General features: G+C 42.1%; 1 protein-coding gene across 1 annotated transcript in view; it reads left to right on the top strand.

The window, feature by feature from the left end:
* The window catches only part of LIMCH1 (LIM and calponin homology domains 1), a gene marked incomplete at both ends in the record, with an annotated part of 360,621 nt that overhangs the window by 173,653 nt on the left and 161,073 nt on the right, over positions 1 to 25,895 (top strand). The window contains one exon of the mRNA XM_080697252.1: positions 3,957 to 4,026. Coding sequence (XP_080553378.1) covers positions 3,957 to 4,026 — 70 coding nt within the window. The remainder of the gene's footprint in view (positions 1 to 3,956; positions 4,027 to 25,895) is intronic.

The raw sequence follows: 25,895 nt of genomic DNA, 5'->3' as shown, positions 1-25,895 counted from the left end.
AACAAGATTCAGTGTCTGGTAGCAATGGTATTTCATTTAGTTTTTTTTTTTTTTTTTCCAGAACTGGGGATTGAACTCAGGGGCATTCTACCTCTAGGGCTATACCTCCAGCCCTATTTTTTATTCTCTATTTTGAAACGGGGTCTCACTAAGTTGCTCAGAGCCTCACTAAGTAGCTGAGGCTGGCCACAAACTTGCGATCCTCCTGTCTCAGCCTCCCAAGTACTAGGATTACAAGCACGTGCCACCACACCCAGCTTTCATTTAAGTTTTAGGAATCAAAAATTGTTAAAGAAAATGATCGAGCCGGACACAGTGGCACATGCCTGTGTCCCAGTACTTGGGAAGCTGAGACAGGAGGATTGCAGGTTCAAGATCAGTATGCAGTTATTTAATGAGACCCTGTTCCAAAATAACAAATAAAATAAAACTGGGGGTGTTGCTGAGAGGTAGAACACCCCTGGGTTCAATGTCCAGTACCCCCCTCCACAGAAAGTGGATAAAATATCAAATGTTGTGAATTGAATTCCCATAGATAAATACTTACACACACACGGAGAAACATTTATAGGAAAATTATATACCAGGCTCTCTAGTAGCTTTTTGCATATGTCATCTCTTTTAAGCCACATTGATGCCTATGCAATTGATATCATCATATTTCTATATTAGAGTTGAGGAAATTGAAGTTAAAGAACTTGTCCAAGCTCATCCCTCCAGTGAATGCCCAAGCTAGGTTTTGAAGTCAGGCAATCGAAATCCAGAGCCAATGCTCTAACCCCTCCGCCAGCCCTCCCGTGTCCTTCTATGTATGTCTATTAAGAAGGACACGCCTCCATACACATCGGTAAGGCAGCGGTCCAAGGTGAACTGTCCCACCTCTGAGACATACAGTCAGCCTTCATATCCATGTTCTCTGCATCTTTGGATTCAACCAACCCAAATTAAAAATATTTGAAAAAAAGCATCTGCACTGAACACGTCCAAATTATTTGCCTTGTCATTTTCCCCTAACCAATCTATTATAATAACCATTTATATAGCAGTTATATTGTATTAGGTATTATTAGTAATCCAGAGATTATTTAAAGTATATGAGAGGGTTGTGTAAGTTAAAGGCAAAGATGGTGCCATTTTAAATGGAAAATCTGTAAATGGTTGAGACAACTGATGATTTTGGAATCTGAGAGGACCAATCCTCTATAAATACTGAGGGGAGATCATATTCTTAAAACAAAGTGTGGGATAGTGTGTACCATTTTCTTTTCTTTTCTTCTTCTTCTTCTTCTTCTTCTTTTTTTTTTTTTTTTTGGTGGTACTGGGGTTCCTGGAAGCCCTTCTACCTCCGGCTACACTCCCAGACCTATTTTATACTTTTTTATTTGGAAACAGGGTCTCTTAAGTCAGCGCAGCTGGCTTCAAACCTGTGCGATCCTCTTGTCTCTGCCACCCAACCACGGGGATTACAAGCGTGCGCCACCACACCTGGCTGTATGTACCATTTTCTTACTGTGTACCATTTTATACATCTTGTTTCTAAAAATATGTGTTTTTAAGTTTTCCTCTAGGAAGTCTTTCAGAATGTCTTTAAGGAATAGACTATGTGGGGCCCTGAGGGACGGGGTGACAGCAAGTCCTACATTTTGCTGTATATTCTTTGATTCCTTTTGAATTGTCAATATTGTATGTGATATTACTTAAAAATTCAGTTTCAATGACACTCTTATAAACTAGTGACATAAGTAATGTATCCTAAAAATTCTGTACCTCAAAAAAACTTGGCAATGGAGAAATCACGTGTGTGTGTGTGTGTGTGTGTGTATTTATTTATTTATTATTTATTTATTTATTTATTTATTTATTTATTTGTGGTACTGGGGATGGGACCCAGGGGCATTGTACCTCTGAAATACACCCCCAGCCCTAATTTTTAGCCTTTTTTAAATTTTTTTATTTTTAAAAGAGGGTTTCACTGAGTTGCTATAAGGGCCTCGCTCAGTACCTGAGGCTGTCCACAAACCTCAATCCTCCGGTCTCAGCCTCCCAAATGCTGGGATTACAAGCATGCCCCACCACGCCGGGCTTCTCTGTATGTTTTAAACAAGTATGGACTAATTGGATGATGTGTGCACGTATGTCTCCACAAGTCTTTTATCCCATTAAGATGTATGACTACAATGCACCAATAAAAAATTAAAGAAAACCACAGCAAAATACAAAATTATTTTAAACCTTAGAAAAATAAAAATAAATAAAAAAATAAACAAGAAGATATGGGATATTAAAACCACCAGAGAAAGTTCACTGATCCAAGACTCTTCAGAGCTGGGCCCGTCTGGGCCACTCCAAGAGTGAAGAGTTTCCTTCTATCTTGAAAAACCAACAACTCCCAAATAAGTTATTAAGAAGCATTATTTATTTATTTGTTTATTTATTTATTTATTTATTTATTTATTTATTTTGTGGGTCTGGGGATGGAACCAGAGGCATTCAACCTCCGAGCTACACCCCCTGCCCTATTTTTTATTCTTTATTTTGAAACTGGGTGTCACATAGTTTCAGAGGGCCTCATTAAGTAGCTGAGGCTATGTACGAATCACGATCCTCCAGTCTCAGCCTCCCAAATGCTGGGATTACAAGAGTGTGCCACCACGCCTGGCTACGTTAAGAAGCACTTTTTAAAAAGATGAAATGCAGCTGGGCATGGTGGCACACACTTGTAATCCCAGCATTTGGGAGACTGAGACAGGAGGATTGCGGTTCACAGACAGGGCTCAGCTACTTAGTGAGGTCCTTTGCAACTTAGTAAGACCTGTTTTCAAAATAAAGAATAAAAAATAGGGCTGGGGGTATATCTTGGAGGTAGAATGACCTTGGGTTCCATCCCCAGTACCACCAAGTTAAAAAAAAAAGGTGAAATGCATGGTTAAAACTAAGTTAATTCATAAAAAATAGCAGTTGTCTTGACTCTCGGTGGGCCAAAAGGCACATGCACACTCCAAGCACTTCCTGTTGGGTCATTGTGTTGGACTTGAAATGTAAGAGCCAAACACAGGCAGTTAATCTCCAGTGCAAAAGCAGAATATCTTGTTTATTATAACCACTATAGGGATATGTGTAAATATATTAATGTATTGTGATGTCAAACTAGTTCACAAATTTCTGACACAGATCTATAGAAATCTTTTATCAAGTCTAACCCCCTCAGAATGGACTATAATCTTGGGTTTTATGAGTTATAATAGAGGTCAGCAAAGTTTTTCTGTAATGGGCCAAATAGTAAAAAATTTTATGTTTCTCTTGCATTCCCTTGCTTGTTTTACTGTTTTGGCAAGATTTTAGCCATACCCTGAAAACTTTTTGCTCAAATATTTTTTGGGCCCAAGCAGTCATGGTTAGCCATGTTTAAAATGTTTGGGATATGATTCATCAACATCTTATTAAATGTAGTCTTCCCTACTTAAGTGAAACTCAACCACATTTAACAAACCACTCTCCTCTTAGAGAAAACAGGGCCTGGAGGCAGAATTTGTCTTGGCAAATTACTTGCAAAGACAGATGTTGGTCTCTGAACTTGGTGCATCCCTAGAGAGACCCCTGCCTTAGCCAGGAGAACTCGCAATGAGTCTTACCTACACTGTAATCCCTGACTCCAGTACTAACAATTCCCTCTCAACCTTAACCTAACATCCTCACCCATTCCTCTGCAGCACCTCCGGTCTCTCCCCTTTCTTCTGTCCTGACATTTTTAAATTCTAAGACTCCATCCGCCCATGGGCATACTTGATATTAGCAAAGCTCTTTACTTACATGCACAAAGACTGATAGATACACTATGTGCTTTAAATTCCCTGCCTGTGCTGTTCAACAGTTGAGCCGCAGCTCCGGATAATGGTGATCTGTGTGCTTCACCTTGCTTTACATCTCACTTGACATTCTGCCTTTCTTCATGACAGGTTGCTGAATGCTATAAAGCCAGGACTTGTTAAAAAGATCAATAGATTGCCTACCCCAATTGCAGGATTGGTGAGTATCCAGAATTGAGATTTATTTTCCAATATTCCTTTGCTCTAACCTACGGGTCACCACAGTACCATTTATTACAGTTCTTGCCTGCAACATAAAGTCTACTTGAATGAGAACGCATTGAATCCATTAAGCTAAGAGGTCGCTTAAAAATGAAAAATCCCAGTGATGTCCAAATGGTACCTTAATCTTTGTTTGTCGTTTTCCCAAGAGTGATAAAGTCCTTTGGTCTTAGAGAGGTAAATTTGTTTTGGGGTGAGAAGCTGGTAATTGGGTTGAGCCCAGGGGAGGAATGTAATTTTAATTACATTTTTTCATTCAGTGCTTCACTATGCTCCTCTGCAGTGGAGGGGAGGGAGGGTAGGAGAAAGAATTTCTAGAGAAACAACATTTTCATAATAAATTGCTATTTTAAATATTCAGATCTTGCATTTGCCGGGCATGGAGGCACATGCCTTTACTACCAGTACTTGGGAGTCTGAGATAGGAGGATTGAAGGTTCAAGGCCAGCCCCAGCAACTTGGTGAGGCTCTCAGGAACTTAGCAAGACCCTGTTTCCAAATTTAAAAAAAAATAGGACTGGGAGTGTAACTTGGAGGCAGAATGCCTCTGGGTTCAATTCTCAGCACCACAAATTAACAACTACTAAATAAATAAAATTTACTTGGTTTAAATACCACTATTCTAAGTATGTGCAGGTCAGCTTTGTTGATTAGTTATTCTGAAGAAATAATGGGCCCTAAAGTGACCCATTGTCCTCAGCAGAACTACTTAAACAGAGCCCCCGTCCTTCTGAACCTGCCCATGCACAATCTATAGAACTCACGTGTTCATGCATAGTCAAAAGCAGGATTTGTTTTTTATACATAGATATATTTTATTATTCTTGGCAACTGGTGTTAATTATTTTCTACACAAAAGGCTGTTGCCTTTTGTGTAGAAAAAGGAAAAAGATGGGGGATCAGAAAGATAGCCAAACCTTAATTCTGAAAGGACCTTGGCACAGACACGCACACGTGTGCACACGTGTGTGCACACAAAGCTGAGGATGTGTGTGGCCTGGTGATGTCTCACTGATTATTTCCCTTACAGTGGCCTTCTGTGTGCATATTGTTGGAGGAAACAATGAGAAAAATGTCAAGAATTTAGGTGGGATCCTCTGTAGACCTTACTAATTGTTTTAGTTTCTTTGCTATATCATGACTAATTGAAATGAGATGTGATAATAAACTATTGTGTTTGAAAACAGTGGGGGTCCTACCAGGAAGGTACATGGTATGAGCACATTTTTTTTCTTTTGAGAATTATTATTTCTGTGGGTGCATATTATTTTCAGTATTTTTTTGGTAGTGAGTTGGTGGTTATTCACTAAAAATCCTTCTGATTTTGTTTGTCAGAATTACGTCACTAAGCAACTTAACACATAGATAGATGGATAGATAAATTTAGGAGGAGAAGATTCAAGTAAGTTTATAAGGTAAATAATAAATATACGGGTAATAGAGATATATCATATGTATTTGTATGTACATACACTATTTTAAGACTTTGTGTTAAATCCATCTCTTCTAAATGCTAATGCCATGGTCTTAATAATTCTGGAAAATAACCATTTAGCCCCAAGCCTGTGACATCCCATGACCTTGGAGCCCCAAGGTTTAATGTTATGAGACCCAAACTTGCAGCATACAGTCAGGCGAGGCCCCAGGGAAATCTTCATGAGCAGAAGCCAGCAACTCTGCGCCCAGGAGCTAAGGCAGGGGGAAGGATTTTGAGCCCTTGTTTTGAAATATAAGTCATAAGCTGGGCATGGTAGTTCATGCTTGTCATCCTAGTTCTAGGGAGATTGAGACAGGAGGATTGCAGGAGGATTGTAGCTCAGCCTCAGCAACTGAGGCCCTCCCCAAATTAGTGGGACCCTCTTTCCAAAAAAAAAAAAAAAAAAAAAAGATAAAATAGGGCTGAGGATATAGCTCAGAGGTAGGATCCCCTGAGGTTTATCCCTAATACTACAATATATATCATAAAAGATTTTAATAAAATTAAGGGCTTAGGATGCATGCATGTATCTTTATATTATTTCTATTTATGTGAAATGTTGTTCTTTACATGTTCCATCTACTTTAGAGCAGTCAGGTGATTTGATGCGGGCAGGCAAGGGGGCTCAGGGCTTTCCTCCTATCCCTGTACTTGACTTCTATTCCTCCTCTTTTTCATTTGAATTTCCTTTCTACTTTGTCCTGTCACCTTTCCTTTTTTTTCCTCTTTTATTATTAAAACTCCCCTACTTACCTTTATCTTATATCATGTGTGTCTTCTTTAATTCACTATCAGTTCATATTTAATACTTTATGTTAAATATTACTACACTCCAGTATTTTAGTATTTAGATAATGCCTTTGTAAGTGTGATCAACTGCTGCCCATTCACTAATGATTTCTGAATGATCAAATTCCCTTCCTCTCCTCCAGCTGCCTTTAGATCAACATTTTCCGAAACCAGTGCACTAGGGGCCCTGGCAGGAAGCAGGACTACACTTCCCATCCTGCTAATGTGCCACCAGGGCTCTCACCTCTAGCGCTTCCTTGCTATGCTCGTGTTCCCATACCAGAGCTCCTCACCAAGTGCTCTCTGCTAAAGCCTAGATACCCTTCAGGATCCTAAACATACTCAGATCAGACTCAAATGGCCAGTCCTGCCCATCTATTACCCAGCGTCAGTGCAGGCAGCATAGACTTGTAAGGAGATGCATCTCCTTATACACTGACCTAGAGCAGGTGGTCTTCATCTCCCTCCACCACTACCTCCCCCTTTTTGTGATGCTGGTGATTGAATTTAGGGCATTATACATGCTAGGTGAGCACTCTGCCGCAGAGCAGCATCCCCAGCCCTGCCCCTAGCTCTTGCCTGGACATTTTTAGTCACCTCCACCTTCCTGCTCCTCAAACACTCTTCATTCCCACATAAGAGGCTTTTTCTCACAATAGTCCCTATGTGTCTGATTCTCTCCTGCTCTTTTTAGCCAAATCCTATTCATGTGTTAAGCTCTGACACAAAACCACCACCGCAAAACCTTGAGAACTTGTGGTCTGTTGTGATCTTTCATTTTAAAACACAGATAGCCTCCCCTGACATAGGAGAAAGTGAGTTAATACATGAGAGAGATGAAAGCCAACTGTGCTTAAATGTACTTTAGGGAGTACAATTATGAACTGCTGTTAACAGTTTGAAATTAAAGGCTGGTAAGTGATTTAGTGTTCATGTTAAGACACAATGGCTTTACGTGGCTAATCAGCATGATCAGACATCCCAGTCAGTACCTATAGTGGGTCCAAATGATATACGGCATCCTAGTGATGTAGTAAGAAATCACAATTCTGGAGAAATAATCAGAATTACAGAATCAGGGACAAATTGCAAAACAGCTGGCCCATATTCTTTAACTGTTTAGTGTCATTAAAGAGAACGTCTCATCTTCAAAAGGCCGGACAACTGCTGTAGATTAAAGGAGGCTAAGGAGATAAGATAGTCAGAGGTGATAGATGATCCTTGACTGAGAAAAAACAACTATCCTAGATATTATTGAGTACAAACTGAGTATTAGATAATAGTATTCTCTCAATGTTGAATTCCCTACATGGGCTAATAGTCTTGTGTATATTGGGGAATATTCTTGATCTTAGAAGGTACTTGCCTTAAAAAGTACTTAGAGATGAACATCATGTGTTCAGTTGTGAACTGGACCAACCATGTATACAACTGTGACCTTTGGACCATGTGTATAATGTGTTCAGAAAATTAGCAAAAGAGTGCATATAATGTATAATGTTATATGCATGATTTGGAGACAGAGACGGAAGGAAGAAATGTGGTAAATATTAGATTTCAATAAAGGATATAAAAAACTATTAAAGTAATAAATAAATGCTACCCAGGTGTCATGGTACTAGTCTTACAACTTTTTGGTAGGTTGGAAAATCTTTAATATAAAAAGTTGGGGATTGAAATAAATCAATTCTCTTTTGGGAGGGAGATGAGAACTTCAAATACATAGTAGATTTAAAAATTGGGTTAAAGATGCAGCGTTTTGCATGTTTTATTTGGCCTGTGGCAGTGTCTTCTTTCTGATGTTCATGACAGGAAAGGGAAGACAAATCCCTCGAGTGGACCTCAAGCCTTCCAGGCTGGTTTGCACTGTGTCAGGGGATTGACAGGCCATTGGCCACCTATTGATCAAGGAGTCGGCAGTAGTAGCTCTGAGAGGTGTGGCCAGACAGTTCCTCGGGCCTGGAACCTCGGCTTGTGGTGTTTAATGGCCTGGTGTTGAGTAGCCAATTCGTTAAGATGGCCCAGCTGCTTGACTTGAAGATAAACAGAAAAGTGTGTTTTCACATAGCCATCTCAAATTGTAAACACGTGTCGACTTATGAAGGCATGAATAGGTGTATTTCAGCCCCTGGGTTGAGCTGTGGTTACAGAGAATTCAGGGGTGAAGGTGTTAAAACAAAGTAGTTGAAAATCATTTCCTGGCAGGCATGCAGCGGTCCTGGATCTGGGTCTGTGTTTCTTCTGTAACGACCGCTGACATTTGCAGCTGCGTGGTGAGTGCCTGCAGATGCTGCATTCTTTTTTAGGTGTTAGTGATGCTATTAGCTGCTGCCAGAGAGAAAGACCCTGAATTTAGGCCTTGGCATACCAAAGACTTTTTAGAAAACTGCTCTTCAGCCTGCCAACTCGTCAGCATTGCACAATCCAGCCACATCCTGAAACCCAATTTAGTAGACATTAGAGACCATGCTGAATGCTGTTTCATTTCAGTCCTTGTTTGCCAGAGGAGTTTGGGGATTGAGATTTTGCTGGCCAGATTTTGTATTCTGCCAGCCATTTTCATGCACACATGTGAAGAGTAATTGGAAATAGATGATATTTGGGGATTCTGCCCTCGAACGTAGAACCTTCCAGGAGCTGTCGTGAAATGCATGCAAATCTGGGAGGATAAAAGTGATCTGAGAGGAAGGGAATTGTGCAGATGGAAGGACATCTTAGATATATTTGTTGTACGGAGGAGGTCGTCTGGGTCCAGAAGGGAGGAGCGATTTGCCCAAGATAAGACAATAATAAAAGCTAAGATGGTTCATCATCCAGGTGTTCCCTGTTGAAGATGGAACACATGTAAAATGCCAGGTTATCTTACCTTTTGTAGGAAAGAGGGGAAGGCAAAGGGTAAGTTTGCAAGTTCATCTTTCTCTTTCCCCCCTTTTGGGCTCATACCTTCAAAATATCCTTTCAAGCTCCATGAAAAGCCTTGATTCACAAATTGCCGCATAGCCTGATGAACAGTGGGGATCTGACTCTTGCTGCAGTTCAGTACCACTGAGCAGGAATGTGACTGGTGGAATTAGCCTCCCATCTGATCGCCTTAGCCCACTCTGAAATGAATTTGTGTTTTTGAAAACGGTTGTATTTTTCTCTAATCACAGATCAGATTTCAAATGTGGTTAGAGCTGAGCTTCCTGAAATGGATAAAAGTGTTCAGTTTCCATCAACAACATGGACTTCAGGAAGCTTTCAAAAGCTCTCTGCTTTATTTTATGAAGTTGATGGCCGCACAGTTGACATTTCATTGTTTGGGGGAGGTCAGGGAAGGGTAAACGGTGAAAGGGCTGTCGAGATTTCCACATTGTAAGAAGATTAAAAATAGTTTTGGACAAAAATCAGATACACAACACTGCCAAAAGCGGGCTAGCTGGAGTGCAAAGCCTCCGTTTGAACTTCATCCTTGGAGGGAGATTCGGGTTGATTTGAGTTAATTTGGGTCCAGGTGTCATGGGTGCCTTCCTGCCAAGTGCAGATCTCCAGTCTTACCTGGAGATCAGCTCTTGTGTGGCAGGCTCATCCTTGTCACTGCTTATCTTTCAGGTGTACAGCCTGCAGCTTTCATGAGAACGTCTAGAGCCTCTACCTTCCCTTCAGTAGTTTTTCCTAAAAAAATTCTGTTCTTTGCCTCTGTCTTTCTTCCAATTAAAGTTACTATTGTAGGCCAGGAGGGGGGCAAAGCCGGCAATGAGAGGTGGAGGAATAGCTCCCACCGTGGTAACCAGCACATATTAGATACCTACTGTGTCCAGGGACAGTGCTGGAGTATTCTTGCTAACCTTTGCAACAGCCCTTCAATGTCACTATCGCCTTCCCGTAGCTGTCTCTCAGGAAACTGAAGCCCCAAAAGTAAATCATGAGCTTCCCCATGATAAGAGGCAAGATTGAACTTGAACCTGGCCACGTCTCTTTTCCACTGTGTCACACCATCTCCGTTCAGCCTCATAATATATTGCCAAGGTCAAGACTCATAATAGAGACTTGAACTCTGCATTTCGGAACATCTGTTTGAAGGCATCAACCCCTAAGGAGACCTTAGATGGGTTAGAAGACCACCTCTCACCTTCCTTATTCCAGATTTATTAATTTAGTCAAAATAAGGCAGGGGGCTGTTTTATTTCAAAGCAGTTTTTATTGGTGCATTATTATGGACATGATAGTGGAATTTGTTGTTTCATATTTGCACATGCACATACCATAATTTGGTCGATTTCATTCTCCAATACTCCCTTCCTCCCTCCTCCTGGTCTGCAGAGGCCTATTTTAATGGCCCTAACTATAATATTCCTGCAGAGGCCCCTATTTAGTCAAACTCCACGAGGCTATACCTCAAACACTATAGTCAATGAAATGCCAACGTGACAACTAACAGCGACAGGAAAGCATTAGAGATCATTGCTGAAGTCTTTAAAAAAAAATCACAGTGATTTCACTTTTGCAGCAAAACTTCCCCAAATGCCCTTCTTTCTTTCTGTCTCTGTCTTCACCTCTCACTCTCTCCTCCTCTCTCTCTCTCTCTCTCTCTCTCTCTCTCTCTCTCTCTCTCTCTCTCATCAGTTCCCTCCAACCTTTCTCTATTTGCAACAACCTGGAATCTTCCAGACTCACATGCTGCTTGCCCTTCTCCTTAACTATTATTAACTCCTAGCCTTTCCTGGTGCCCCTCAGCCCAGGTAGACACAGCTTCTTGCCCACGATTGTGATGTGCGGCCAGGCAGACACAGCGCTCAGTCACAAGTGGGGAGGAGAAGAGGCCAGGCATACACCCGTCAAGTGTGCTTCCTGCCTCTCCCTGCTCTGTGCAGCCAGTGTATGCCACAGTCACACAGCTCTGGGCGACACTGGGCTCCTCTTTGGGAGACAATAAGAACTGGTCGCTGAGATATGTTCTTTGGGAAGGAAGCGCATTTCACCAAGGGAAGTGAATTGATCTTGGGAAGTATCTCAGTCAAAATGGAATTCAGCGCCACATTTTCCTTTATCCTCATCCCTGGCATCGCATGAGAAGCCTCAGCTGTGTTCCCACACCGTACGCAGAAAGAATGTTCAATTTGCTGCTCTCAAGTTCAGTGCCAAGGCCGAGCCAAAGCAGAATGGTAGTTAGCATTTTAGTAGGGTTAGACACAAAAGAGTGCAGACTGTAGGGAAAAACAAAGCACACAAGGTCTTTGGTGCATTCAATCCTTAGTTTAGTTGAATGGTAGAATAGGAACCCTTGGGGTTCTTTGTTTATTTGAAGCCTCCCCATGTCCATATGGTTCCTGTGTTGCTGGTAGCAATAGCCCCCACAGGTAGCGAGTAAAAATACAGACCACCAAGCCGGGCATAATGGTGCACGCTTGTAATCCCAGTACTTGGGAGGCTGAGATAGGAGGATCACACAGGCTCGAAGCCAGCCTCAGCTACTTAGTGAGGCTCTCAGCAACTTAGTGAGACCCTGAGTGTAGCCCTGAGGTAGAAAGCCCCAGTAACAAACAAACAAAAACAAAACAAAACAAAAACAAAACAAAAAACACAGAATACCTCATCTTCGCAGGTACTTTATATGGAATGTGAATGTATGTAGAATAAAATCCAAACACCTGAAAATGGCGTTTTAAGGCTCTTCCTGAGGATAAATGTCATTCTAGGCTCATCTCTTTACATATATCACTCTTAGGAACCGTAACGCCAACTAACTTATGACTAGAACCAAAACACTTGGCTACACAGTAAATACAAAGATAAAAGTGTACCACTGGGGCACACTGGCTGTTGCATCTTTACCGATATTGTTGGATCAGACCAGCTGGTCAGTCTACTTGTCCATAGACCTTTTTTAAGTATTTGGGAAGAGTCAAGTACCCTCCACTCATCTGGTACTTATTATCTCTCTTCTGGTTTTCTTACTTGGAGAGTGTATCAGTTAGCCATTGCTGCATAACAAATTATGCCATATGCTGTTCCAAAACTCAGTAGCATAAAATAACAACATTTATCCTCTTAGAGTTCCTCTGGATGGGGAATCTGAGCAAGGCTTAGCTGGATCCCTGGTTCAGATTCTCTCAAAGGTTTCATTCAAAGTTTTGGTCAGTGTTATTTCAAATCTTATGTGAGGAATGTTCCTCTTCTCAGTTTGCACGTGTGGTTATCAACAGGATTCAGTTCTCTCCAGGCTGCCCACCAAAGTCATCCTTAGTTCTTGACCATCTAGGCCTTTCCATAGAGCAGCTTATAGGGTTGCAGCTTATTTCATTAAATTGAGGAAGCAAGAAGAACTTTGTCCAGGTCAAACTCAAGGAAGAAGATTATATAAGGAACAAGGAGTCACTGGGACCTGTCAGAAGCTGCCTGACATAGGATTAAAATGTAGTACGTGTGGTCCCTGACTTACATTGGTTTGGCTTACAATTTTTCAACTTTGGTGTGAAAACAATAGTCAGTAGAAACTGCACTTTGAATTTTGATCCTTTTAGGCTAGTGATGAGCGGTTTGATCCTCTCACAACATGGGGCAGCAGCAGTAAGCCACAGCATGCAGTCGGGCAGGAGTCAGGAGAGTAAACAACTCTCACGACAGCACACTGTGTCTCTATGCTATTGTGATGTGTGATAGGTTAGGTCTATCAAATGAATTTTCAACTTAATGATATTTTCAACTCACAATGGGTTTGTTGAGACATAACCCCAGTGTAAGTTGAAGAACATCTGTATTAATCTACTGAGAAACAAAAGCAGAGGTTTCTCATTCTCCTGAAAATGTATCCCTGTAGTTATAAGACTTTGAAGATAACACAGCTTTCCTTTGGCAGTCCTTCTTCTATGACAGCCAACCTCTGTTTTCTAGTGGTTTTTTGCATATAATGTCAAAAAGACATTTCTTGCTCTCTCTTGCCTTCCAACTGAAAATCCACTTATGATTCAAGACATAATTCTTGCCTTTTATGAGCTCGTCTCCTAAGGGACAAATATATAAGTAAGGTGTAATATTAGGTAGACTGGAAATGTTAATGAAATATAATGTGCAAAGAAGAACAAGGATAGCATTTTGGCTAGAGAAGAGGAACGTAGGAATAGGCAAAGTTTAAACAGGGCTTCTATGCATAGTAAAGAGCATTGGAGCTGAGAGATGGGTGTATTCACTTGGAATGAGAAAGACCTAGCCAGAAAAACCTGGACCATGTCTTGGAGTGGTTTCCATTTGCAGGGTCTGCATCTGGAGCCCAGGGTCCCTGGAAGAAGTCAGTGCTTTGGAAAATGGACTAAGTACAGGATGTTGAGACCAGAAATGCCAACTAGATGAATTTGGATTCCTTTTTGTCCATTAAGAGCCACTGAAAACAAGGGAATCTTGTGTTCCAATAACTCTTGTGGCTACATGGAAAGCGGCTATGGAGACGACATCAACAGTAAAAGTCAATTAAGAAGCAAGTGATCCAAGTGAGAGCTGACGAGCACCTAAAGCAAAGCAGTGGGGGTAGAGTTAAGTAAATAGGATTTACTTATCTCTGAAGGTAATATGCCACCAGTTATAAGGCATACTATTTTTAAAAGTATAACTAATTTTAAAAACCTGCCAATTTAATTAGGCTTAAGAGACCCAGTTTCCAAAAAAAAAAATATATATATATATATGTGTGTGTGTGTGTGTGTGTGTGTGTGTGTGTGTGTCTGGGAGTGTAGCCCCAGAGGTAGAAGGGCTTCCAGGAACCCCAGTACCACAAAGGGACTAGCAGTGGAAAGATGAAAAGTGTCAGAGGTTAAAACATGTACATGTTGCATTTGATGAAATACAATAAAATAATTTTAGCTGACATCTAAATTTTGAACTTGAGGAACTTGGAGGATACGGATACCCTTAATAGTAACCATGGGAATGGGGAAATGAGAAATGGGTTCCAAGAGAAAAGATGAATTCTTGTTGGGACAGATGGAGTTGGCTATCTCTAAGAGATATTCATGTGCAGATTTCTGGCAGTCTGTTCAAAATGTTGGTTTGGAACTCAGAGGAAAAAGTTACCAAAAAAGACTTAGTTAATGAATGGTTTTAAAGTCACATCCTTTATGTTTAGGTATATGTGAGGACAAATTATTTCTTCTAGAATCAAAAGCTTTGAGCCGGGCGTGGTGGCGCACGCTTGTAATCCCCGCGCTTGGGAGGCGGAGACAGGAAGATCGCACAGGTTTGAAGCCAGCTGTGCTGGCATAAGAGACCCTGTTTCCAAATAAAAATATATATTAAAAAAATAGGTCTGGGAGTGTAGCCCAGAAGGGCTTCCAGGAACCCCAGTACCACACACAAAAAAAGCTTTTTTTTTTCTTTTCTTTATTGGCCTCCAAATCATAGCCACACCTTTGTAGCGTTTGATCTGTATTGACAAGGACTGGGTGAAGGAGGGAGATGACCGAAGAAACTTGGAACCACAGAGATGATGACTTAGAAAGATCTTCATCTAGCTGGGCGTGGTGGCTCACGCTTGTAATCCCCACGCTTGGGAGGCAGAGACAGGAGGATCGCGCTGATTCAGAGCCAGCCTCTCTGGTTTAAGAGACCCTGTTTCCAAATTAAAAAAAAAAAAAAAATATATATATATATATATATATATATATATATATATATATATATATATATATATATATATGTCTGAGAGTGTAGCCCCAGAGGTAGAAGGGCTTCTAGGAACCCCAGTACCACACACACACAAAAAAAGATCTTCATCTAGCTGACCATTGATTAGGACATAGTATCCACCCAATATTGTTCTTTGCAGCTCTCTCCCACCCCTTGATATTTCAACCTCAATCCTAGATAAGTGTACTGATTTTTCCTGGCCTCCATAATAAGTACCAAAGGCTGTGCGGCTTAAACAGCCAAAATTTACCTCATCACAACTTTGGAAGCTAGAAGTCCAAGATCAGAGTTTGGGTAGGATTTGTTTCTTCTGTCCCCCTCTCTCCTTTCTTTGTGATGGCCCTCCTCTCCTTGTGTCTTTATACAATCTGTGTCCACATTTCTTCTTTTTACAAGGGTACTGTCACGGTTTGGATTAAGGTCTGCAATGGTTTGGATTTAGAATGTCTGTCTAGCCCTCATAGAAACAAAATAGCAATGTTGGAAAAGAGGCTTGGTTTCCAAGGATGACTACCTGGGGTGTGGCCTTGGGGACTCCATAAGATCTATCCTTCCCCTATTTTCTCTCTCTTCTTCTCTCTCTGTGACATGAGAAGAGAGCCTAGAGCTTTCCCTCTCTCTGCTTCCTGCTGCCAGTCCCTGAACTCTGCAGACCTGGCCTGATATGGATTGAACTTCTAAATTTCCCAAAACTGTGAGCAAACAAATCTTCCTTTCTCCAAGTTGTTTGGTCAGTCATTTTGACCATGGCAGTGAGAATGTTGACCAAGACAGGGTCCCCCCATGACCTCATATAACTCAGTTAACTCCCTAAAGTCAAGTCCAGTCATATCTGAGTTCTGACATATGAACTTGGGGAGGGTATTGGAGAGCGTGTACAGTTACCCTCTAGCAATGGCCAAGTCAGCCAAGCACTTCAGCTTATTCACATGTGTTATGGATGACTAGGATTGCTAGCCGACACCTCCTAGCTTCTTTATGCACCACAAATTATTTTTCCAAGCTGGTTTCTATAATTATTTCATGTCTCTGCAAAGGTGGAAGGTTATATATAACAGTGCTATAAAGCCTTTTTTCCCCTTAAGTTTTTTTTTTTCCTTTTCCTTCCTGTCTCTGAAAAATAATAATAAAAAAATGTCATTCTTTGAAGAAACCACTTGTTCTCCCTTATCTTTCACTGACCAGGGTTCGGCAGAGCCTGTGACATTACATCAGTTCCTTGCTTTTTCCTTGAGGAGTAAGACCTTCATTTAGGAGCTGTGAAGAACAAAATCTGCAATAGGAAAGTATACCTACGGATTACTTCTTGTTCTCATCGTCGTAGCGTACCTAAGGAAGAACTTTCTGTGAAACTAATTTTAAGCAAGTACTTCAAACTCAGGTTTGTAGGGCTTCTATAGTTTGACATTAGGAAAAAATGTTACCAAATACTTGAAGGCACCATGTGAAAAGGAGACCATGCTGGGCTAAAACAACACTTGGCTTAACATGCACCTTCCTCTGAGACTGTTTTTGTAGGAAGTTTATTTTGGCAAGCATTTCAAAAGAATTGTTAGACACCTCTCTTGTAATTAGCTGGCTTCTTGCTACAGCCTTGGGTCTACCCTCTCAAAATGGATGAAAAAAAATTAGTTTCTCGTTCTCCCTTCAGTATAAAGTGCCAAATTCATGAATCAATAGTTTTGTTGTTTATCTCTTCTAAAGTTTAACTTCACTCAATTTAAAGTTTTCTTTGAGAAATATAATTTTTTTTGCAGTACTAGGGATTAAACTCAGGGCTACACCTCCGAGCTACACCTCCAGCCTTGTTTTTTATTCTTTATTTTGAAATAAATGTAGGGTCTCGCTACATTGCGGAGGGCCTCACTAAATAGCTTAGGCCCGCCATAAACCTGAAATCCTCCTGTCTCCCAAGTACTGGGATTACAAGCATGCACCACTATACCCGGCTTATAGTTTAGTTTTGTTTTGTTTTTAAGGATAATTAATACAATTTTATGAGAATGGTACTTTACCTGAGGGGTCTTCCTCACAAGAACACACAATCCCATCTAACCATGAAAGAAAGATCAGACTAGCCCAAATAGAGAGGTGTTCCATAAAATACCTGACCAGTGCTCTTCAAAACTGCCAAAGTCATCAAAAAGAATCCCTAGGGAGTGAAGGAGACGCACTGACAATGTAGTGTGCTATCCTGGATGTGATCCCAGAACAGAAAAACACGTGAGAGAAAAATAAATGGAATCCAAATAAAACATGGAGTTTGGCTAGTAGCATTTTGCCAATATTTGTTCCTTAATTATTAAAATCATGCCATAGAAATTAAGATGCAGGGCATAAGTTATGCTGGGACTCTGTACTATTTGAAAATGTTTCCATAAATCTAAAAGCTATTCTAAAATAAAATGTCAGTTCAAAAGGAGAACTAATGACAATAAGAATAAAAATATACTACAAGGAAACTGAAAAAGCCAGGGAACACAGAAGTTATTAATAAGTATTAGATGCCAGCCGACTATTTGATATATTGGTATCAATAAATGGCAGGAGGCCAGTGAGTCAGCTGGCATATCAATCTAATAAACACTTAAAAATGATGAATTGCTATAAACACTGTGTTTTATAGCATCTGAAAATTCCAAACAGTAAATCTACACATGATGTTTCTGCTCACATATTTCAGGATCCCGTTTTTAGAATTTGCACAAAGAAATATTTCACATCCTTGAGGGAGATGCAATAAAAAAAACAACAGGTGGAAAATGGGTTTTGCAGTAGCACGAATGACCATAACCATAAATACTAGTATCTCAGAATTATACCAGCAGAGACTGTAAACACATTAATCACCCAACAGTGCAGGGATTCCTCTCTCAGATGTCATCTCACTTTCAGGCACAAAGATTAAATGCTTCCATCTGAATTCAAAATACGGAGTGGAGATGATGATCCTTTGTTTTCATGGGGATTCATGGAGTGATTTTGATAGTTTCCTCATCTATGAAATGGGGTTGATAAATATCACCGCAGCATTATGGGATTAAATGAGATGGTAGGCATGAAATGTGTAATAGTGTTGATAGTATATAGTATGCTTACAATAAATTGTGGCTGAGCTTATTATTTATTTATTTATTTATTTATTTTTTTGGTGGTACTGGGGTTCCTGGAAGCCCTTCTACCTCCGGGCTACACTCCCAGACCTATTTTATACTTTTTTATTTTTGGAAACAGGGTCTCTTAGCCAACGCAGCTGACTTCGAACCTGCGCGATCCTCCTGTCTCTGCCTCCCAAGCGCGGGGATTACAAGCGTGAGCCACCACGCCCGGCTGAGCTTATTATTTATTATACTCATGTGTATTACGATGGCCTTAGAACGCCAGAGATAGAAGCCATTTGTAGATTTATTTTTTTAAATACCAATATTTTGCAAATGAAGAAACTGGGACACAGGGAGTGGAGAGTGGCCTGGGGTTGTGTGCCCCTTTGTTTCAGAACTTGAAGCTGGTCCTTCGGGTGCCTGATCCATGTGGCTGGACAGTGGTGTGAGCCTACTGTGTGCTGGTGGTTGTCACGAAGCTGTCTTGCAGGATTACATCTGGGCATCTCCAGCTCTTGGGAATACTACCCCTTTTCACAGAGGGAACAGAAATCCCCGCCCGCCTCCCTCCCCGATAGGTGTGGCAATCAGCTGGCTTGTAGTTGATTCTCTTTCACTCCATCAGCAGTCCAGCTGCTGCAGCCTGCTCCCGGGCAGAGCAGGGGATTTGGGTGGCCCCGGACTGCTCTGGGGAAGGGCAAGTAAGGGCTTCTGGGTTGCTGTCTGGGGTGGACAGCAGGAGAGATGTCCCTCCCATCTCCCAGGGTGGGCACGCTGGAGTGCCATGCCCAGCATGTGGACATGTGAGGGTAAGTAAAATCCTCTATGGAAAAGAAAAATATGTGCTTCTGGGTGGCTGTGAGGGAAGGAAGAAAACTAATTGGACTTTAACAGGGAGTTTTTAAGAAGTTACTTTTTATGCACTATGGTAAGGCTGAAATAATATCAAATTTGTTTTCCCATGAAGTCACCTATTCCCAGAATTTTTTTTTTTTTTTTTTTTTTTTTTGGTGGTACTGGGGTTCCTGGAAGCCCTTCTTCCTCCGGGCTACACTCCGAGACCTATTTTATAGCTTTGAAACAGGGTCTCTTACGCCAGCGCAGCTGGCTTCGAACCTGCGCGATCCTCCTGTCTCCGCCTCCCAAGCGCGGGGATTACAAGCGTGCGCCACCACGCCCGGCTTTTTTTTTTTTTTTTGTACTGAGGTTGGAACCCATGGGCATTGTACCTCCCAGCCACACCCCCAACCCTATATTTTAGTCCTTTTATTTTTGAAACAGGGTCTCACTGAGTTGCAGAGTGCCTCACTAAGTAACTGAGGCTGTCCGTAAACTGCAATCCTCTGGTCTCTGCCTCCTGAATGCTGAGATTACAAGCATGCGCCACCACGCCTGGCTCCCAGATTTTATTTTAAACACCTGTTGCATTGCAGAAGGCATTTTTAAAAATGGGCTAAGGAAAGCATTGTGTTTCTTTTTGGGTGTACGGTGGAAAACACATAAATACATTAGTTGGGTCAAAGTAAGAGGATTTTAGAGTTTTGTGAGAGATAAGCAGTTCTGCTGCGTTTTAAAGGCTGATTTACCAATATGATGCTCCGCAGTGGCAAGAGGTATCCCGGGAAGTGTGAACTGCTGTCTCAACAGAATCTGATCCCATCCTACTCTTGTGTTTCTCGCTCCCTTTGCATCCAAAAACCTCTTTCCCTTGAAATGAGGAGGGAAAGAAATCAGGAGTGATTGGGGAGTGGGGAGGCTGTGGTGTGGACTCCAGGGTCGTATCCCGGCCCCTCCGGTCCTTGTCCTTCATGGTCATTATTTACTGCAGCCTGGGAAGGAATGAAGGTTATCCTTGGGCAATTCTCAAATAAAATCCTGTCAGACCTGTCTAAGCATTAAACACTTCGTGGCACCAATTACGGAGGGAGAAGAAATTTTCCTTCATCTAATTTATGAGGCTGGATTGAAAACCAAGCTGAAGCAGAGCCTCTCCAATCCCCATGGCAAAATGATTCATCTTCCCGGAGTCACAAAATCTATTTTTATCACCTTTATTCCACCAACTCCTCATTTTCAATCTCTTGCTGAACCACTGCTGTTTCTTTCATGGGGCTGAATGCACCAGACATCTCAGGAGTCTGACACTTTCCCCTGGGTAGTTCCCAGGGTGGCTGATTCAGCCGCCCTGGAGCAGGGGGTCATTCTGCGCCGCACTGCAGTGCTCAGAGGCTGAGCTGCAGCAGCCTCCAGCTCAGGAATTCTGCCTTGGGGTGTCACACTCTGCTCCCCATTTCCTCCGAAGAAGGTAGCCATTGGGGACCTAACTCTCCCAGCCTTCCAAGGGAAGAAGGGGTATGTGCACCCCTCTCTCCCTCTCAGCAGCCTTTTGACTGTGGAGGAGGATGTGGAAAAGTCCCAATGCATCCTGTTACTTTAAGATGAGGGCAGAAAGGGGCTCCCTGACACCATCTTGTTCATTTCCCTTTTTCCATTTCGGTGTGTAACTCTGTTGTTCTATGCCGGATGCCCATTTCCAGGTGTCATCAGCTGGATCTGTAGGTAGTGCTGAGAGGACTGGGGGCTGTGTTCTGTACAGACACATGAAAGATAGAGCTGTGGGGACAGCACCCACCATGACCGGATTTGCTAGTGTGACAGATTGGGCGATATGGCAACAGGAACGCCGACTGTGGGGCCACAGCGTTCACGTGTATGGGGACATTGTCAGCACCTGGTATGTAGGAGATGCTACATACCTGGTATGTAGGAGAGTCAGTGTGTATTGAATGTGGCCAGGGTACTGCTTAAGAGTGTCCTCTAGGAGGTTCGGGGTGTGTTGAGCATCAGTTACGGCTGACATTCTAGACTCAGTTAAGTTCAAATCCAGGGTTTGTAACTTCTTAGTTGTATGCTCCTTGGCATGTTCTTGACCATCTGAGGCCTCTGTTTCTTCATCTATAAAATGGGTGTAATATAACTTTATTATATATATAATTTTATTATAATATAATAAAACCATATAATTACCTTACATGGTTTTCACAAAGAACAAATTAGTAAATGTAGATAACAAGCCTGGAACTGCTCCTATTGTGTAATTCAGGATATGAAGAAGAAGAAAATTAGGAGCCAGGAGAGGAGGAAGAAAAAAAGACGTAGAAGGTCTGTCATATGGGGTGAATTGGGGACTCTTTAAGATCTGGGCCGTAAGCCGGGCGTGGTGGCACACACTTGTAATCCCAGCATTCGGGAGGCTGAGACCGAAGGATCGCGGTTCGCGGACAGCCTCGGCTATTTAGTGAGGCCCTCCGCAACTTAGTGAGACCCTGGTTCAAAATAAAGAATAAAAAATAGGGCAGGGAGTTTAGCTCGGAGGTCGAATGCCCCTGGGTTCCATCCCCAGATCCGTTAAAAAAAAAAAAAAAAGATCCAGGCCCTGACTTTTGGGTTCAATAATCCTCTGAAGCCATGATTTCAGTGATTTATAGACCTTCTTTGTCCAGTAGAAAGAATAACTTGAGAATAAAGGAATAAAATGGAATTCGGGGAGATAAAACGACGGCTTCTACCTCTCAACAAGTAGTTATTCAGCTCCTGCTGTGTGGAGGCATTGGGGAGCAGAGCTGGAGGGACAGCGCAGTGCACGGTGCGGGCCAGCTCTGCAGGCTGTGGGTGCTGGACGCTGAGTGTCTCTGGGAGCACAGCTGCTGAGGCTCTGGGGCTCCTGCTTTAGAGTTGACCTCAAAGGAGGAGGCGTCCAAACTGAGCTCCCAGCCGGAAGTGAGGGAGCAAAGTGTGGTGTGTGTGTGTGTGTGTGTGTGTGTGTGTGTGTAGGGGTGTGTGTGTGTGTGTGTGTGTGTGTGTGTGTGTAGTGGGGTATAAAGTCCCTTTCCAAGACACTGAGATTTGTAGGCACGGCATTGGATCCAGCCACGCACTGAGAGGCAGGGCCAAGACGGTGATGTGTATAATCAACCTCTGGACAATAAAGAAGTTTTAAAAAATATGAGAACCCTGGCAGTTTTTGCAGTGATATAAAGCAAGAGCCTTATTAATAGCCTCAGAGAGTCCCAAGCCACCCTGGAGAGGGTAGACTGAGAAGGCTGGACTCCCGGGCGCCTGTGGGGTCTTCCTCCCATTCCTGCTCCTGCAACTGTCAGCGCAGGTTAGCTCGCACTTGGCCCCTTCCAGAGCCTGCAGCCGCCGAGCTCTTAGAAACACACGGAGCTGTTTCTATCTGGCTTTGCTGTTCTGTGGAACATTCTGATGTTCTAACCTTGCAAATCCTTTTCTGACTTTGGAGATGGTCCACGATGCTCCAGTGCTCCGCATCGGCCCTCGACACCACTGTCTCGCCCGTGCCAGGTCAGCTTCTGAGTGGCAGTTTTATCCCCAAATGCCTTATAGCCCAGACCTGGTAAGTCCCTGGTGTGAATGACGGAATGGAATAGTTGATTTCTTGCTCTGCTTTTAGCCCTGGCTGGATTAATTCCTGGGGTCTCCGTTTTCTGTAAGCAGTCATTTCTTCCACAGCAGCCATCTGGGAAGAGATGGAGCTTACGGAATGGCTGGGGCATGTTTTACATGGCTGGATTCAGTTCCTTCTGTTGGATTCCCATGTACGTTTTGGCAGTCCTTTCCACGGGCATGTCTGTGGGAGGCGCTGGAGAATGACTCTGGTAAACAGCCCCCTGCCTGTTCTTGGCCGTGTCTCTGCAAATACTGTAAAGGACACAACTTGAAAAGTTGTTGCTGTGGCCTCGGTCTCACTGCCCCTCCTTGGGCTGACCCCGGGGCTCACCTTGGAAGCCTGACCTCAGCCATACTTGTGGGACAGCAGTGACCTGGACGTGGTCTGTGTTCTCCGGCTCCAATGTGGCTCCTGGAGCCAGAGCCCAGCTCTGACAGCTCTCAGGACGCCGTTTCACCCCCTCCCTGATTCTGCGCCAGTCGCTTTTGGTAGAAATTTCTTTCATCTTCCTCACGCTGTTTCAGTGACTCATTCTCAGGACATAGAACCATCCTGAGGAGTTCCCAGTTTACTGATTTTTATCCATGTGGCTGCTGCTACATTTTGCTTTTAGAAATATGGAAAAGCTTAGGAAATGCTTGAACCTGTGTGTGTGTGTGTGTGTGTGTGTGTGTGTGTGTGTGTGTGTGCCTGCATGCATATATATAAAAAGAGACTAATAGGAGGTTTTATGATGCCAAATTATTGAATTAGGGAAATTAAGGATTAAACAGTGTGTGTGTGTGTGTGTGTGTGTGTGTGTGTGTGTGTGTGTATGAATTTAGTAAAAAAAAATTAGGGATAAAGTTTAGAAAATAAATCAGAAAGGAAAGAAGGACAAAGGAAGGAAGGAAGGAAGGAAGGAAGGAAGGAAGGAATAAAGATTTATACTACCTGAGCATTCTTTTGTTTCCTGACTTTTTCCCTTACATAATCTGTACCAATAAAAAAAATTTAAGAATCTATATCTATTTCCTGAACTTGACCTATTTTCCCCTTTCTATCTCCTTCATTCCCTTGAAACAAATGCATGTAGGCTCTATTCCGCACTGATAGCCCATTTGTTTCTGTAGCTTACATTCAGTTACACTGTGAGAGAAATGATAACAGTATTTTCCTAAGTCAGGACAAGTCTTACATCAGCAAAGGTATTAAAAGGAAAGACAGCTCTACTGTATGATATTTATATGAATGAGTGCCAATACTTTGAAAATAAGAGCCAAGAAAGTTATAAAATAGTCCTTATGTTATTCTTAAAAACTACCTATATGAGGCCAATATATTCATTGACTTTTAAGAAATGATTAAATATCTTTTGTTTTCATCAACATGTTTCTTGGTGTTCAATACTGTTGGCTCATTAAAAACTAGTTGCAAGCCAGGCGTGGTGGCGCACGCTTGTAATCCCAGCATTCGGGAGGCTGAGGCAGGAGGATTGCAGTTCGCGGACAGCCTCAGCTACTTAGTGAGGCCATCCGCAAATCAGTGAGATCCTGTTCCAAAATAAAGAATAAAAAATAGGGTAGGGGGTGTAGCTCAGAGGTCAAATGCCTCTGGGTTCCATCCCCAGACCCACAAAACAAGGAAAGAAAGAAAGAAAGAAAGAAAGAAAGAAAGAAAGAAAGAAAGAAAGAAAGAGAAATAAATAAAAACTAGTTGCATAAAACCTGATTTGTGGGGAAGAAAGTGGCCCATAGACCTGTATCTGTGAGATGAGAATGTTGATTATCTTGGTAGATCTGATGCCTTCTTACCTAATGAAGAGCATTTGTCCCTAAGGCAACTGATGTCCTTCAAAGCACAAAATGCTAAAGATATTAAGTTCTTATCATAAGTATCACATATATTATATTTTAATAGAAGTATGTTGATATATATTTGTATGTTTAAATAGATAGGAAAACATAATATATATATGAAATATCACTGAGGGTTGTTTGGGGCCTCTTTGAACTCCTGTAGATATCATATTAGTACCAGAACTTGTATTTAAGAAAGATGGATTTGTCATGAATTTTACTCTGGCAAGAAACTATAGGCCAGGTTAAATATATGACAAGTAAACTATTGGTCTACTTTGTTTTATACTTGAATTGCCCTGAATGGAAGCTTTCTCTTCTTCTTTGCAGTCAGGGTGTTAGCTAGCATACTGTCCCTTAGACAGAAATGTGTCCCCATGGTCATTCTGTATGTGTTATGAAAATGGTGAACTGGACAGTGGGTGAAGGGAGGTGGTCACCATCTTAATTATAAATCCTTCCAGGCGTGGTGGCGCACGTTTGTAATCCCTGCACTTGGGAGGCTGAGACAGGAGGATTGCACAGGTTCAAAGCCAGCCTCAGCTACTTAGTGAGGCTCTCAGCAACTTAGTGAGACCCTGTTTCCAAATAAAGTATAAAATGGGTCTGGGAGTATAGCCTGGAGATAGAAAGCCTCTGGGTTCCACCCCCAGTACCATAAAAAAAAAAAAAATTCAGATCTGAGGTCCCCTGCCAGGCCTCAGGACCCCAGCACTATGCTCTGGGGTTCTGACATCTCAGCTGGGTTTCCAAGAAAAAACAAAGGCATCCCTGTTCCACTTCCACAGAGAGCATGTGGTACATATTTATTTTGTGATAGGCTTTTATCACTTGATGGAGAAATGTTACTGAATCTTAAGTGAACAATCACTCACCCATCATTCCACAGATACTAGACGGGCATTTTTTTGGCATGGGTAATGGATTTTGGGGACAACTGTAGAAACCATCGTTCTCCATCTATGCACTTCTGAATTTTTATCCAAAATTCAACCTTTTCACCCATGGTCACGCTTTCCTATAGCAAAATAACACAGCAAACTCTTACTCTTGTATTTCAAACGCCCCACTCCTGCCCCCTTCGCCTGCTCAGCGACAAACCTATGGTTATGCTGGGTGTTTTCCATGTTGGGCTTTGGCATACAGGGGCCAGCTGAAAGCTAAACTGCAATCAAATAAATCTGTGACCCTTTCGAGAACAGATACAGCAATTCAAAGAGTTTAAAAACATAGCAACGTCTCAAAAGACTACGAACATTCTTGAGCCCTTTGAATAATAGTGAATTTTCTGCTGTGTGTATACATACATGGCAACTTATAGAACAGAACCCAGTAGCAAGAGATTTGGAACCTTTTGTGTCCTTAACTCTGCAAGGCTTTTCTTGGCAGGACTTGAAGAGAACCTGGCGATCGCCAACTTTCTGCTCTTGTCAAGGGGAGCTGTTCAGGCGGGAGGCTCTGGTGAGGCAGAGA

The sequence above is a fragment of the Muscardinus avellanarius genome (assembly GCF_963383645.1).
Source record: "Muscardinus avellanarius genome assembly, chromosome: 6".
Lineage (NCBI taxonomy): Eukaryota > Metazoa > Chordata > Mammalia > Rodentia > Gliridae > Muscardinus > Muscardinus avellanarius.
The sequence above is the reverse complement of the archived record's forward strand: the minus strand, read 5'-3'. Positions and strand labels throughout refer to the sequence as shown.